At 44.9% G+C, this 14493-nt stretch overlaps 1 protein-coding gene across 1 annotated transcript; it reads left to right on the forward strand.

The window, feature by feature from the left end:
• The first annotated feature begins 4232 nt into the window (after nt 1–4232).
• Nucleotides 4233–9149, forward strand: C3H11orf87 (chromosome 3 C11orf87 homolog). Its single transcript, XM_060770990.2, has 2 exons — nt 4233–4340; nt 7004–9149. The coding sequence occupies exon 2, from the start codon at nt 7166–7168 to the stop codon at nt 7637–7639; it is 474 nt and encodes a 157-aa protein (XP_060626973.1). The 5' UTR covers nt 4233–4340; nt 7004–7165; the 3' UTR covers nt 7640–9149.
• The last annotated feature ends 5344 nt before the right edge of the window (nt 9150–14493 follow it).

The following is a 14493-nucleotide window of genomic DNA, read 5'->3' on the forward strand; positions in this document are numbered from 1 at the left end:
ACCTAGTGATTCCAGCCATGAAAGCCTTCGACAATACATTAGACACTACAGCGCATGCGCAAAATGACTCCCCCAGGCAAAACAAAAAACAAAAAAGCCACACACACACAATAGCATGTCCACACTCTCTTCTGGACTACAGCTCCCAGCATCCCCTAGACCAGGCCCTTTAGGAGAGGAGATTGATCCAAATGCACTGCTTCCAAGCTGCAAACTTTCTTCTCCTTGGATTTCTTTGAGAGCATCCCAATCCCTTCATATTTCCTATTCCTTGACTGCAATTCCCAGCAATCCTCCAGATAGATATAAGATAGATAGATTAGATAGAGATAGGTAGGTCGATTGATCAGGAGGACTGCTGGGAGTTGCACTCCAAGAATAAGTAGAGAAGAAAGAAAGAGGAGAAAGAGGAAGAGAAAGAAAATGGGGGAAGGAAGGGAACAGGAAGAGAAGGAAGGAAGGAGAGAATGAAAGAAAAAAAGGGAAGGAAGGAAGGAAAGAGGGAAGGAAAGAGGAAAGAAAGAAAGACGAGAAAGAAAGGAGGAAAGAAGGCGGGGGGAGGTTGGCCAGAGCAATATGTGGCAGGTATTTATTTATCGTGTCATCAGCAACCAGACATTTGTATTACATTTTTAACAAAAACAAACAAAGAAATAGACAAAACACAGAATTTGCAAGCTTGGTAGTTGGTTAAATGTCCTTTGAACAGTATCTGGCCACTTGGAGTGCCTCTGGTGTTGCCACAAGGAGGTCCTCCATTGTGCATGTAGCAGGGCTCAGGGTACATTGCAGCAGGTGGTCAGTGGTTTGCTCTTCTCCGCACTCGCATGTCATGGATTCCACTTTGTAGCCCCATTTCTTAAGATTGGCTCTGCATCTCATGGTGCCAGAGCGCAGTCTGTTCAGTGCCTTCCAAGTCGCCCAGTTTTCTGTGTGCACAGGGGGGAGTCTCTCATTTGGTATCAGCCATTGATTGAGGTTCAGTTTTTGAGCCTGCCACTTTTGGACTCTCGTTTGCTGAGGTGTTCCAGTGAGTGTCTCTGTAGATCTTAGAAAACTATTTCTTGATTAAAGTCATTGATGTGCTGGCTGATACCCAAACAAGGGATGAGCTGGAGATGTCACTGCCTTGGTCCTTTCATTATTGGCTGCTACTTCCTGGCGGATGTCAGGTGGTACGATACCGGCTAGACAGTGTAATTTCTCCAGTGGTGTAGGGCGCAGACACCCCGTGATAATGCGGCATGTCTCATTAAGAGCCACATCCACTGTTTTAGCGTGGTGAGATGTGTTCCACACTGGGTATGCATACTCAGCAGCAGAGTAGCATAGCGCAAGGGCAGATGTCTTCATTGTGTCTGGTTGTGATCTCCAGGTTGTGCCAGTCAGCTTTCGTATCTTATTGTTTCTAGCACCCACTTTTTGTTTGATGTTCAGGCAGTGCTTCTTGTAGGTCAGAGCATGGTCCAAAGTGACCCCCAGGTATTTGGGTGCGCTGCAATGCTCCAGTGGGATTCCTTCCCAGGTGATCCTCAGAGCTCAGGATGCTTGTCTGTTCTTGTCTGTGTTTTAGATGGATTAGGGATCGGCTGTTTTTCCCTGTAATAGGCAGTTAGAGCACCTAGAGCTGGCAGGTACAGGTTGAGAATCTTACACATTTTCTACATTTTGTTTTTCAATCCCACCAGGCACAGAGGGATAACATTTTTGAACTCAGGAGAATTGCATTTGATGCAGAACCTGAACTTATTCTCTGGAAGTTTTGAAGCAGAGGCTGGATGGTCATCTGTTGGGGTTGCTTTGAACCCTTTTTTCCTGCTTCTAGGTAGGGGGTTGGACTAGAAATGACTTTAATCAATGACTTTAATCAAGAAATAGTTTTCTAAGGGTTCATTTTCATGGTTTCCTCCTTTCTGTTGAAATTGTCCACGTGCTTGTGGATTTCAATGGCTTCTCTGTGTAGTCTGACATGGTGGTTGTGAGAGTGGTCCAGCATTTCTGTGTTCTCAAATAAAATGCTGTGTCCAGGTTGGTTCATCAGGTGCTCTGCTATGGCTGACTTCTCTGGTTGAAGTAGTCTGCAGTGCCTTTCATGTTCCTTGATTCATGTTTGGGCGCTGCTGCGTTTGGTGGTCCCTATGTAGACTTGTCCACAGCTGCATGGTATACAGTAGACTCCTGCAGAGGTGAGAGGATCCCTCTTGTCCTTTGCTGAACGTAGCATTTGTTGGATTTTCTTAGTAGGTCTGTAGATTGTATGTTGTGTTTCCTCATCAGCTTCCCTATGTGGTCAGTGGTTCCCTTGATGTATGGCAGGAACACTTTTCCTCTGGGTGGATCTTCATCTTTACTCTCGTGGCTTGTTCTTGGTCTTGCAGCTCTTCTGATGTCTGAGGTGGAGTATCCATTGGCCTGGAGAGCCCAGTTGAGGTGGTTCAGTTCATCTTGAAGGACTTTGGCCACATCATGAGGAGACAGCAAAGCCTAGAGAAGACAATTATGCTGGGGAAAGTGGAAGGAAAAAGGAAGAGGGGCCGACCAAGGGCAAGATGGATGGATGGCATCCTTGAAGGGACTGGACTGACCTTGAAGTAGCTGGGGGTGGTGACGGCCGACAGGGAGCTCTGGTGTGAGCTGGTCCATGAGGTCACGAAGAGTCGGAGACGACTGAACGAATGAACAATATAGAATCATAGAATCATAGAATCATAGAATCATAGAGTTGGAAGAGACCTCATGGGCCATCCAGTCCAACCCCCTGCCAAGAAGCAGGAATATTGCATTCAAATCACCCCTGACAGATGGCCATCCAGCCTCTGTTTAAAAGCTTCCAAAGAAGGAGCCTCCACCACACTCCGGGGCAGAGAGTTCCACTGCTGAACGGCTCTCACAGTCAGGAAGTTCTTCCTAATGTTCAGATGGAATCTCCTCTCTTGTAGTTTGAAGCCATTGTTCCGCGTCCTAGTCTCCAAGGAAGCAGAAAACAAGCTTGCTCCCTCCTCCCTGTGGCTTCCTCTCACATATTTATACATGGCTATCATATCTCCTCTCAGCCTTCTCTTCTTCAGGCTAAACATGCCCAGTTCCCTAAGCCGCTCCTCATAGGGCTTGTTCTCCAGACCCTTGATCATTTTAGTCGCCCTCCTCTGGACACTTTCCAGCTTGTCAATATCTCTCTTGAATTGTGGTGCCCAGAATTGGACACAATATTCCAGATGTGGTCTAACCAAAGCAGAATAGAGGGGTAGCATTACTTCCTTAGATCTAGACACTATGCTTCTATTGATGCAGGCCAAAATCCCATTGGCTTTTTTTGCCGCCACATCACATTGTTGGTTCATGTTTAACTTGTTGTCCACGAGGACTCCAAGATCTTTTTCACACGTACTGCTCTCGAGCCAGGCATTGTCCCCCATTCTGTATCTTTGCATTTCATTTTTTCTGCCAAAGTGGAGTACCTTGCATTTGTCACTGTTGAACTTCATTTTGTTAGTTTTGGCCCATCTCTCTAATCTGTCAAGATCGTTTTGAATTCTGCTCCTGTCCTCTGGACTATTGGCTATCCCTCCCAATTTGGTGTCCTCTGCAAACTTGATGATCATGCCTTCTAGCCCTTCATCTAAGTAATTAATAAAGATGTTGAACAGGACCGGGCCCAGGACGGAACCCTGCGGCACTCCGCTCGTCACTTCTTTCCAAGATGAAGAGGAAGCATTAGTGAGCACTCTCTGTGTTCGTCCACTTAACCAATTACAGATCCACCTCACCGTAGTTTTGCCTAGCCCACATTGGACATTGGACATTGGACTAGGCTCACATTGGACTAGGTTCTCTATATATGAGAACCTTACAAATTTTCTACATTTTGTTTTTCAATCCCACCAGCCACAGAGGAATAACATGTTTGAACTCAGGCGAATTGCGTTTGATTGCGAATCTGAGCTTCTTCCCTGGACTTTTGAAGCAGAGGCTGGATGGCCATCTGTCGGGAGTGCTTTGGTTGGGTGCGCCTGCGTGGCAGAATGGGGACGGGCTGGATGGCCTTTGGGGATCCCTCTTCCAGCTCTCTTGGGCTCCCTTCCATCTCTAGGCTCCTTCCTTCGCCTTCACGCTCTGGGGCAGAGGCGCCCTGGGCTTTGTCTCTTCCCTGAAGGAAGGAAGGCAGGCAGATAGATCCTCCTGTGCGGGGCGGAGGTGCGGGCTGCGTGACGTCACCGCCCGGGCTGGCTATAGGCTCGGAGGCGGGTTCGCCTCGCTTCAGTCCGCGCTTCCCGCAGCAGCCGGACCCAGCGTGGGGGCCTCTCCCGACCGGGCACCGCTTCCCCTCCAGACGGGCGCAGGTGAGGATGAGCAAAGGCGGGTCGGAGGGGAAGGAGAAAGGGGAAAAGGGAGTCTCTCCTTGAACAAGAGGGAGAGAGAGGGGTGTGGATGGCACGATGCGGGGTTTGGCTGGCATTTGGACCGGGCAAAAGGGGGTCGGGTTGGGAAGGGAGATGCTGCCCAAGTGCAAACTTTGCCAGGCTCTGGGCAAAAAGGGATGGCGGCGGGGCGAAAGGAAGCAGCACCAAGCTGCTGAGTAATTTGCAAAAGAGAAAGAGAGAGAGCTTGCTAAGAGAAGGTATTTTAATCGAGCTGTCTATAGTCCTGCATATTTGTATGTTCTCTTCTTTTCCACCCCAGGGCGTTGGGGTTCATATTATACTGAATCATAGTCTTGGAAGAGAGAGAGAGAGAGAGACCGCATCTAGGATAATGCAGTCTTGCTTTGCATTACTCGTCTCTCAGTCTCCTGTGGACCCACCTCCCCATTGAAGCCTGTTTGCATTGCAAGGATTCCCAATGGGGAGAGGGCTCTAAGGGGGAAATGAGCCCACAGCCCTATATCCCAGGATAGCAAGGCAGAAAAATCCCACAATATCTGCTTTGAACCGGATTATCTGAGTCCACACTCTAATGTGGGATTTTCTGCCTTGATATTCTGGGATAGAGGGCTCTGGGATCCTTTCCCCCTTAGGGCCCTCTCCCCAATGGGAATCCTTGCAATGCAAACAGGCTTCAATGGGGAGGTGGGTCCACAGAAGCCGGAGACTGTGAGTTTTCCAGGCTGTGTGACCATGTTCCAGAAGCATTCTCTCCTGACGTTTCGCCCACATCTATGGCAGCCATCATCAGAGGTTGAGGGGTCTGTTGGAAACTAGGCAAGGGGGTCCATATATTTGTGGAATAATGTCCAAGATGGGAGAAAGAACTCTTGCCTACTTGAGGCAGGTGTGAATGCTGCAGTTGATCACCTTGATTAGCACTGAGTAGTTTTGCAGCTTCAAGGCTTGGCTGCTTCCTACCTGGGGGAATCCTTTGTTGGGAGGTTTTAGCTGGCCCTGATTGTTTCTTCTTATTATATTATTATATTATTTTATTTGCAATATAAAATAAATTTGAAAATAGAATAAAATAATTTATTTATTTATATTTATGTATATTATTATTATTATTATTTAATTATGGTCTGGAATTCCCCTGTTCTCAGGATGTTGCTATTTATTTACTGTCCTGATTTTAGAGTTTTTTTTTAATATTGGTAGCCAGATTTTGTTCATTTTCATGGTTTCCCCCTTTCTGTTGAAATGGTCCACATGCTTGTGGATTTCAATGGCTTCTCTGTGTCGCCTGACATCGTGGTTGTTAGAGTGGTCCAGCATTTCTGTGTTCTCAAATAATATGCTGTGTCCAGGTTGGTTCATCAAGTGCTCTGCTATGGCTGACTTCTCTGGTTGAGTTAGTCTGCAGTGCCTTTCATGTACCTTGATTCGTGTCTGGGCAATGCTGCTGCGTTTGGTGGTCCCTATGTAGACTTGTCCACAGCTGCATGGTATACGGTAGACTCCTGCAGAGATGAGGAGATCCCTGTTGTCCTTTGCAGAATGTAGCATTTGTTGGATTTTGTTAGTGGATCTGTATATAGATTGTAGGTTGTGTTATTTCATCATCTTCCCTATGCAGTCAGTAGTTCCCTTAATGCAGTGTTAATCCATCTGGGGTTGGGACCCCTGGGGAGGGGGTCGCAAGGTTTTGTCAGAGGGGTTGCCAAAGACCATCTGAAAACACAATATTTTCTGTTGGTCATGTGGGTTCTGTATGAAGTTTTGCCCAATTCTCTCATGGTGTGGTTCACAATGCTATTTGATTGTAGGTAAAGGTAAAGGTTTTCCCCTGACGTTAATTCTAGTTGTGCTGACTCTGGGGGTTGGTGCTTATCTCCATTTCTAATCCAAAGAGCCAGCATTGTCCGTAGACACCTCAAAGGTCAGGTGGCCAGCATGACTTGTAAGTCAACTATAAATCCCAGCAACGACAACTCTATTTTCCTAAACTCCTTCAGTGTTCACATTTGAGCAGATTGACTATTCTTGTCAAGTTTGGTCCAGATCCATCATTGTTTGAGTCCACAGTGCTCTCTGGATGCAGGTGAACTACAACTCCAAAACTCAAGGTCAATACCCACCAAACCCTTCCAGTATTTTCTCTTGGTCATGCCATTTCTGTGTGCCAAGATTGGTTCAATATCCTTGTTTGTGGAGTTCGGAATGCTATGTGATTGTAGGTGAACTATAAATCCCAGCAACTACAACTCCCAAATGACAAAATCAACCCCCCCCCCAACCCTACCAGTATTCAAATTTAGGCGAATCGGGTATTTGTGCCAAATTTGGTCCAGTGAATGAAAATACATCCTGCATCCCAGATATTTACATTACAATTTGTAACAGTAGCAAAATTGCAGTAGCAACAAAAATAATGTTATGGTTGGGAGTCACCACAACATGAGGAACTATATTAAGGAGTCACGGCATTAGGAAGGTTGAGAACCACTGCCTTAATGTATGGTAAGAACACGTTTCCTCTGGGTGGATCTTTGTCTTTATTTGACAACAAGGAGGTTGGGGGATGGCTGGGTCTTTTCTGGGAAGCCATGGTAGAACACTCCTTCTTTTCTCCTTTTCAGGCTGGACCTTTCCTTTAGTGAAGAAGGAGGAGGAGGAAGAGGAGGAGGAGAGAGCGAGAAAGCAAGGCATTTCCTCACCCAGGGTCCTATTGCCAGCATCCCAGTTCTAGCCCACCTGCAGGGAGAGGAGGAGGGGTCCTGCCTTTCCAGAAAGCCTCCTCAATGAATGCCAAGCTCTCCAAGGAGTTGAGGCTCTCCTTGCCACCCTGCCTCTCCTCCAACCGGACGTGGGGCTCTTCCAATGCCAGCAGCAGCACTTGCGTCACCCAGATGGAGCAGCTCTTCCAGTCCTTCTCCTCCACGGTGGTGCTCATCGTCCTGGTGGCCCTCATCCTCTGCCTGGTCCTGCTCTCCCTCATCACCTTCCACGTCCACAAGAGGAAGATGAAGAAGCGGAAGATGCAGAAGGCTCAGGAGGAGTACGAGCGTGACCACTGCAGCAGTGCCAGCAGTGCCGGGGTTGGCGAGCCCTATGACATACCCCAAGGAGGAGAGTTGTCCAGGCTGGGAAGAACCACTCGGGATTCTAGTGTCCAGTGTACTGACCCCAAACCTCGGAGCACACACCCCCAATCCTCGTGTTCGGACACACAATCAGACACTCCGGGGCTTTTGCAAACAGTAGTATTGTCTTGATTTTATCGACCAATTGGTTTTATTTATTTTTTGTGGGGACTTCGCCAAAAGACAATGTTTGGTGCTTGTACATATTTGAGCCCTTATTATTATTATAATCTTGAAGAAGAAAAAGAAAAAGAAGGCAAATAATATAAGAACAAACCAGCGAACCAGAATTCAAACGCATGACAAATTGCACTGCGTTTTCCATTGACTTTTTTTGCAAGGAGGAAGGCTGCATCTTTATTTATTTATCCCTTTTAGAGAAGATATGGTTTTGGGGGGAGGGAAGGAGAGCTGCACTGTGCTACCAAATATATAAATAACCTACCCTGAAAGGAATGGTGCAAGCAGTACTTTTGCGGCGGTGTATGCAACAGAACGACCTAGATGATCTAGAACAGCCCATCTATATTGCCTGATTCTGTTCTATTAGAAATTCTGTTTTAAGTGTCACAGTATTTAAAGGACTGTTTTGAAATCGACTGATAAGAATGAGCAAAGGGAGGGAGAGCTGAAGGGGGTGGGGTGGGAATGGAGCAGAAACTGAAAGGAAAGGCGGACTTCTCAATGGGAATTTGGAGTTTCCTCTCAATGGCATTGTTTGTTTACATTGCAGGGTGGGATTGTCCTTTGCCTAGTTTGCAATGGACTAAGAATGAGCTGACCTTTCTGTAAGGGTTATCCTGTCAATCATTGTATTGTCGAAGGCTTTCATGGCCGAAATCACTGGGTTGCTGTAACTTTTCCGGGCTGTATGGCCATATTCCAGAAACATTATCTCCTGCATCTATGGATATTTTTTTTCCATGTCAGGAGCGACTTAAGAAACTGCAAGTTGCTTCTGGTGTGAGAGAATTGGCTGTCTGCAAGGACATTACCCAGGGGACACCTGGATGTTTTACCATCCTGTGTGAGGCTTCTCTCATGTCCTTGTATGGGGAGCTGGAGCTGACAAAGGGAACTCATCCATGCTCTCCCTGGATTTGAACATCTGACCTGTCATAAATACCTGCCACTGGTGCAGGCAAAACATCAGGAGAGAATGCTTCTGGAACATGGGCATACAGCCCTGAAAACTCACAACAACCCTGTCAATAATTAACATTTTCTCTTCTCCCGCCTCTGTTTTTTAAACCAAACCACTGTCATTTTGAGATATTGGCTTTATTTTCCTTTTTAAATACCAATCCGTGCTTCCTTAAGTAAGAAAAATGACCTCCCACCCTCTAATCCCTTTATTTTGGTTGGAAAAACTGTTATTTCTCTCGCTTTCTCTCTCTCTCTTTCTCTCTGCAGTATTACATACCCCGTGCCCTGCAAAGCTGCGAATGCCAAACAGTTTAGCTATGCTTCTATATCTTATATCTATCTATATCTATTAGGAGGGAAGGGGGTTGTTGTTACTCCAAAAGGAATGCTTTGGGTTGTATCTTTCTCTCTCTCTCTCTCTTGACATTTTCCAAGTGTAACAGCCTTTTTTTCTTATATTAAATCTGGAATAAGATACCTTTTGTGGTGACCGAAACTGAGGTGATGTGCCGTAACTTATTTGATCATCGGGTCTTTCGAAAAGTTGTCACCGTGTCAGTATGGTAGGGAAGCCTTTCCGTGGTACGTCTTACGCACCTTCTAATGCAATATATTCTGGTCTGTCTTGATTTATGGTTTCCCCTTCTGAAAAATGGATTTAGCTTGGAGATGAGGTGGAGCGCTTTTTTGTTGTTCTGATTGGGATAGATATTTTGGCATCTTCTCTCTTGCTACACCAGGTATGGGCAAACCTTGTTCCTCCAAGTGTTTTGGACTTCAACTCCCACCATTCCTAACAGCCTCGGGCCCTTTCCTTTTCCCCCAGCTTAAGCGGCTGAGGGGGAAAAGGAAGGGGCCTGAGACTGTTAGGAATGGTGGGAGTTGAAGTCCAAAACACCCAGAGGGACAAAGTTTGCCCTTCCTGTACTACACTATGTGGTGACGACATCCTCCTTATTCCCTTCTCTCTCTCTCATGTGGATTGACACCCAGAAGATGTGTCTCAAAAAGGTCATCTATTAAAACAAATTTAATTATTTCAGAAGTGTGGTTTTCTCAAGGAGAAATGACCACAAATTACTTGGGGAAGCAGAGCAAATGGTTGCCTGCGCTGTATCTCAAAGGCAACAATACTGCTTGGTTTAACTACTTCCGAAGTACAAGAGTATGTGCTGTCATGTTATCCTTGTTTAATTAGGATAAAGTCCCAGTGTACAAAGGGTCTTTGGGACATGCATCCAACTGTGTACACATTCATAAACCTGTGATGTGAATTTCCAGTCCTAAATTCCATTGAACATACTGGGACTTGTTTTGCAGAAGGCTTTCATGGCCGGGATCGCTGGGTTGCTGTGATTTTTCTGGGCTGTGAGGCCAAGTGTTCTATCCTAATGTTTCAGCCATGTCTATGATAGGCATCCTCAGAGTTTGTGAGGTCTGTTGGAAACTAGGACAACTGGGGTTTATATATCTGTTGGAATGTCCCGAGTGGGAGAAAGAACTCTTGTCTGCTTGAAGCAAGTGTGAGCGTGAAAGTGTGGAATGGGAATTCCAGGCAGGAAACAATTGGGGCCAGCTAACATCTCCCAACAAAGGATACCACCAAGCAGGAAGCAGCCAGGCTTTGAAGCTGTAAGGCTATTCAGTGCTAATATTCACACATGTCTCAAACAGACAAGCGTTCTCTCTCCCACCCAGGACATTCTGCAGATATATAGGTTCCAAGGCATTAGATTCCAGTAAAGCAGTGGTTCTCAACCTGTGGGCCCCCAGGTATTTTGGCCTAAAACTCCCAGAAATTCCAGCCACTCTATCAACTGTTAGGATTTCTGGGAATTAAAGGCCAAAACATCTGGAGACCCACAGGTTGAGAACCACTGCAGTAAAGCATTGCTGCCTTATTGTGGTGCTGGGGCTTGAGCACCTTGATGATGCCACGAGCGAAACTGTGAAGGGACACCCAAGATGAGAAGGTCATGGAAGAGAGATCAGACTAAATATGATCCCTGTGGAAGGTAATGCTAACCCATCCCAGTATTCTTGCCATGAAAACTAAATGGATTGGCTTGACCTTGAAGGAGCTGGGGGTGGTGACAGCCAACAGGGAGCTCTGGCATGGGCTGGTCCATGAGGTCACAAAGAGTTGGAAGCTACTGAATGAATAAACAACAACAGTAACAATAATAAACTTTATTTCTACCTCAAAAGGGACTTGGAGCGGCTTATATGAGGCCAAGCCCAGCGATACATTACAGCAACATAAAATATAAATAACAACACAATAAAATAAATAAACCAATCAAGTAAAATAAACAGTACAAAATAATATAATGAAAACTAAAACATAGTGGGTGGGCCAAATGCATGACATAAAATGATAAAACTCTGGATGAGATAGCAATGGAAATCTACATTTGTGGGGGATGAGCTTGTAGGGGACTGAACAGTGGAATTAGACTTTCAATAAGGTGGGGGAAAGTGCAATATGAGGAAACAGTGTAGGTGAAACAACAGGACTGGAATATGTGGTCACTCTTCAAAAGCACATTGGAAAAGGCATTAAATAGCCTTGCAGCTTCAAAGCCCGGCTGCTTCCTGCCTGGGGATCCTTTGTTGGCAGGTGTTAGCTGGCCCGGATTGTTTCCTGCCTGGAATTTTCCTGTTTCCCATTCACACTTGCCTCAAACAGACAAGAGTCCTTTCTCCCACCCTGGACATTCTTCAGACATATAAACCCCACTTGCCTAGTTTCCAGCAGACCTCACAACCTCTGAGGATGCCTGCCATAGGTGTAGGCGAAACATCAGGAGAGAATGCTTCTGGAACATGGCCATACAGCCCGAAAAACTCACAGCAACCCATACTGGGGGTTATTTCTGACCATTCGTTCCCTCTTCTACAATTTAGTGAGACCTACATGTCTAAGTTCTTCCAGAACTTGGCTCTTTCAAACTAAACCCAACAATCCTTCCACATCTCTTTCCATCAAAACAAACATTTGACTCAACAAATATTTAATATATAATCGATATACTTATTTGCTGCATGCAGTAGCTTAAGCTAGACTGTTGTCTACAGTGCATAAAATCTCTTCTGTATAATGTTAACCAAGTCGTACTCTCTTCTGGGGACGTTGGCGTAATAGCAAATACAATGAAGGAAAAGAAATGGAAGAGGACCTCTCTTAAAATGCATTAAAAAGTAAAGGCTGGCTGCATGAAATATTCTGACTATATTTAATTTATGTTCTTTTGCACATCCTCTCCTCTTTCCCCAAGTGGTGGTAGAAAGCGTAAGTCTTTTTAAAGGAGTTCACTTAGATGCCTTGACTAGAGGCTGAAGGACATGGGAGAAGGAAGCAATTACAGCCAGCCAACACATTGATCTTGGAAGACCACCATGGCATCAGAATGTCAATGCTTGAGCTCTGTTCCTTAATATTTTTTATTCTTTTTCTTTCAGTGTTGACTAATTAAATGAGATATTTGCTGCTGAGAAAGAATGTAGGCTTCCAATGCTTTTAGCCAAGTGTCATTTGGCCAGAGGACATTGCTTCAGAAGCTAGGATGGCATTATCTTGCCAAATATACCTTCATACTGGCAAATGTGTAGAGCTAGTATAGTGGTTTCAGCACTGCACTACAACCCTGGAAACGTGAGATCAGATATCCAGCCATAGACGCCCATTGGGTGACCTTATATGAGTCATACAAGTCAACTTCAAAAGGAGGCAAAGGCAAACTCCTCTGAACAAATCGTGCCAAAAGTCCACAATATCTCGAAGGCACACAACAACTGGCATACATTGCTGTGAGTTTTCCGGGCTGTATGGCGATGTTTCAGAATCATTTTCTCCTGACATGTCACCCACATCTTTGGCAGGCATCCTCGGAGATCGTAAGGTCTTTTGGAAACGAGGCAAGTGAGGTTTAAATATCTGTGGATGGTCCAGGGTGGGAGAAAGAACTCCTGTCTGCTTGCTTGAGGCAAATGTGGATTTTGCAATTGGGCAGCTTGATTAGCATTTAATGGCATTGCAGCTTCAAAGCCTGGCTGCTTCCTGCCGGGGCTTTGGAGGTGTTAGCTGGCCCTGATTGTTTCCTGTGTGGAATTTTCTGTGCTTTCATGTGTGGGACCTCATTCTGTATGGAATGCACCTTGCAGTCGGAAACAGAACGTATTAGAAAGAGCTTTACTACCTCAGTGAGTGCCAGGCCACAATCCCATTGGAACCAATCTAAGACATGACAAACTCACACAAAAGTGCTTTCAATGAGATGTAATGCAACTCCCACCCCAACAAATAAATTCCTGTATACAGAAAACCAGAAGCCAAGAAGGATCTTAGTTTTACCTTCCCAAAATACTTATTTTTTCCATTTCATATTGAACATTTTTTTATTTAGAATTGTGAAATACTCCACAATTTTCCATGAATGTGGCCGAGATAGTGACCCCTTTGCCTTCGCGTTTAACATTATTTAAAAAAAATATAGGTTATGTGTATAAAAATATATGTGAAACATAAGCTAATTTCTTTGTTTAGATTTGGGTCTCATTATGTACATGTATGCAAATACAGGTATTCCAAACTCTGTCACCCGAAACACTTCGGATCCGAAACATTTTGGATAAGGGATACATCACCTGTATTTAGTTTGTTTATGTTTAGATAGAAAAAACATCTAGCCTATTAAGTCCTTCCATGAAATACAAAGTGATTTGAGGATCAGCATATCAGTTAGACCAGGCCTGGGCAAAGTTGGGCCCTCCAGTTGTTTTGGACTTCAACTCCCACCATTCCTAACAGCTTAGGCCCCTTCCTTCTGGAGTTTTCCAGACTCTATGACCATGTTCCAGAAGCATTTTACCCACATCTATGGTTGGCATTCTCAGAGGTTGTGAGGTCTGTTGGAAACTAGAACAAGTGAGGTTTATATATCTGTGCAATAATGTCCAGGGTGGGAGAAAGAACTCTTGTCTGTTGGAGGTGGCCAACTGCAACATTCACTCTTGCCTCCAACATACAAGAGTTCTTTCTCCTACCCTGGACATTCCACAGATATAAAATCCTCACTCGCAATTGGCCACCCGGAATAGCATTGAATAGCCTTGCAACACCTTACACCTCCCAACAAAGAATTCCACCAGGAAGGAAGCAGCCAGGCTTTGATGCTGAAAGGCCATTCAATGTTAATCAAGGTGACCAATTGCAACATTCACACTTGTCTCCAACAGACAAGAGTTCTTTCTCTCACCCTGGACATTCCACAGATATATAAACCCAATTTTCCTAGTTTCCAACAGACCTCACAACCTCTGAGGATGCCTGCCATAGATGTGGTCGAAATGTCAGGAGATAATGCTTCTGGAACATGACCATATAGCCTGGAAAATTCACAGCAATCCAGATCGTTGTTTGTTTGCTTGCTTAAAAGAAAACATTATTGAGCTAAAGATTTAATACAATGCAGGGGTTCCCTGAGACATGAAAACCATGTCAAGGGTGCCTCCAGAGTAAAAAGGTAAAAAAAAAGTGTGGTCTAAACTATGCATTGTGGGCCGAATTCAGCAATGGCCAGGCATACCCATTGGTTTTAACTGGACAGCTGGCCTGTTATCCTATACTTTTTTATCACTGGCTATTGAAGACTAGCAAATCCAATTGAATTTCTACCTAAATGGAAAAGTAGGATTTTGCAGTGTTGATGCAGTTAATTCTCATTTAAGTAATAATACCAATTAGTGTTTAACTGGATTGAACTCATTACATGGCACCCATTCATTTTTTAAAATTTTCTTGTCCTGTTGCATTGTCTAAACTGTTTTTAAAAACCGGA

Source organism: Anolis sagrei, chromosome 3 (assembly GCF_037176765.1).
Source record: "Anolis sagrei isolate rAnoSag1 chromosome 3, rAnoSag1.mat, whole genome shotgun sequence".
Classification (NCBI taxonomy): domain Eukaryota; kingdom Metazoa; phylum Chordata; class Lepidosauria; order Squamata; family Dactyloidae; genus Anolis; species Anolis sagrei.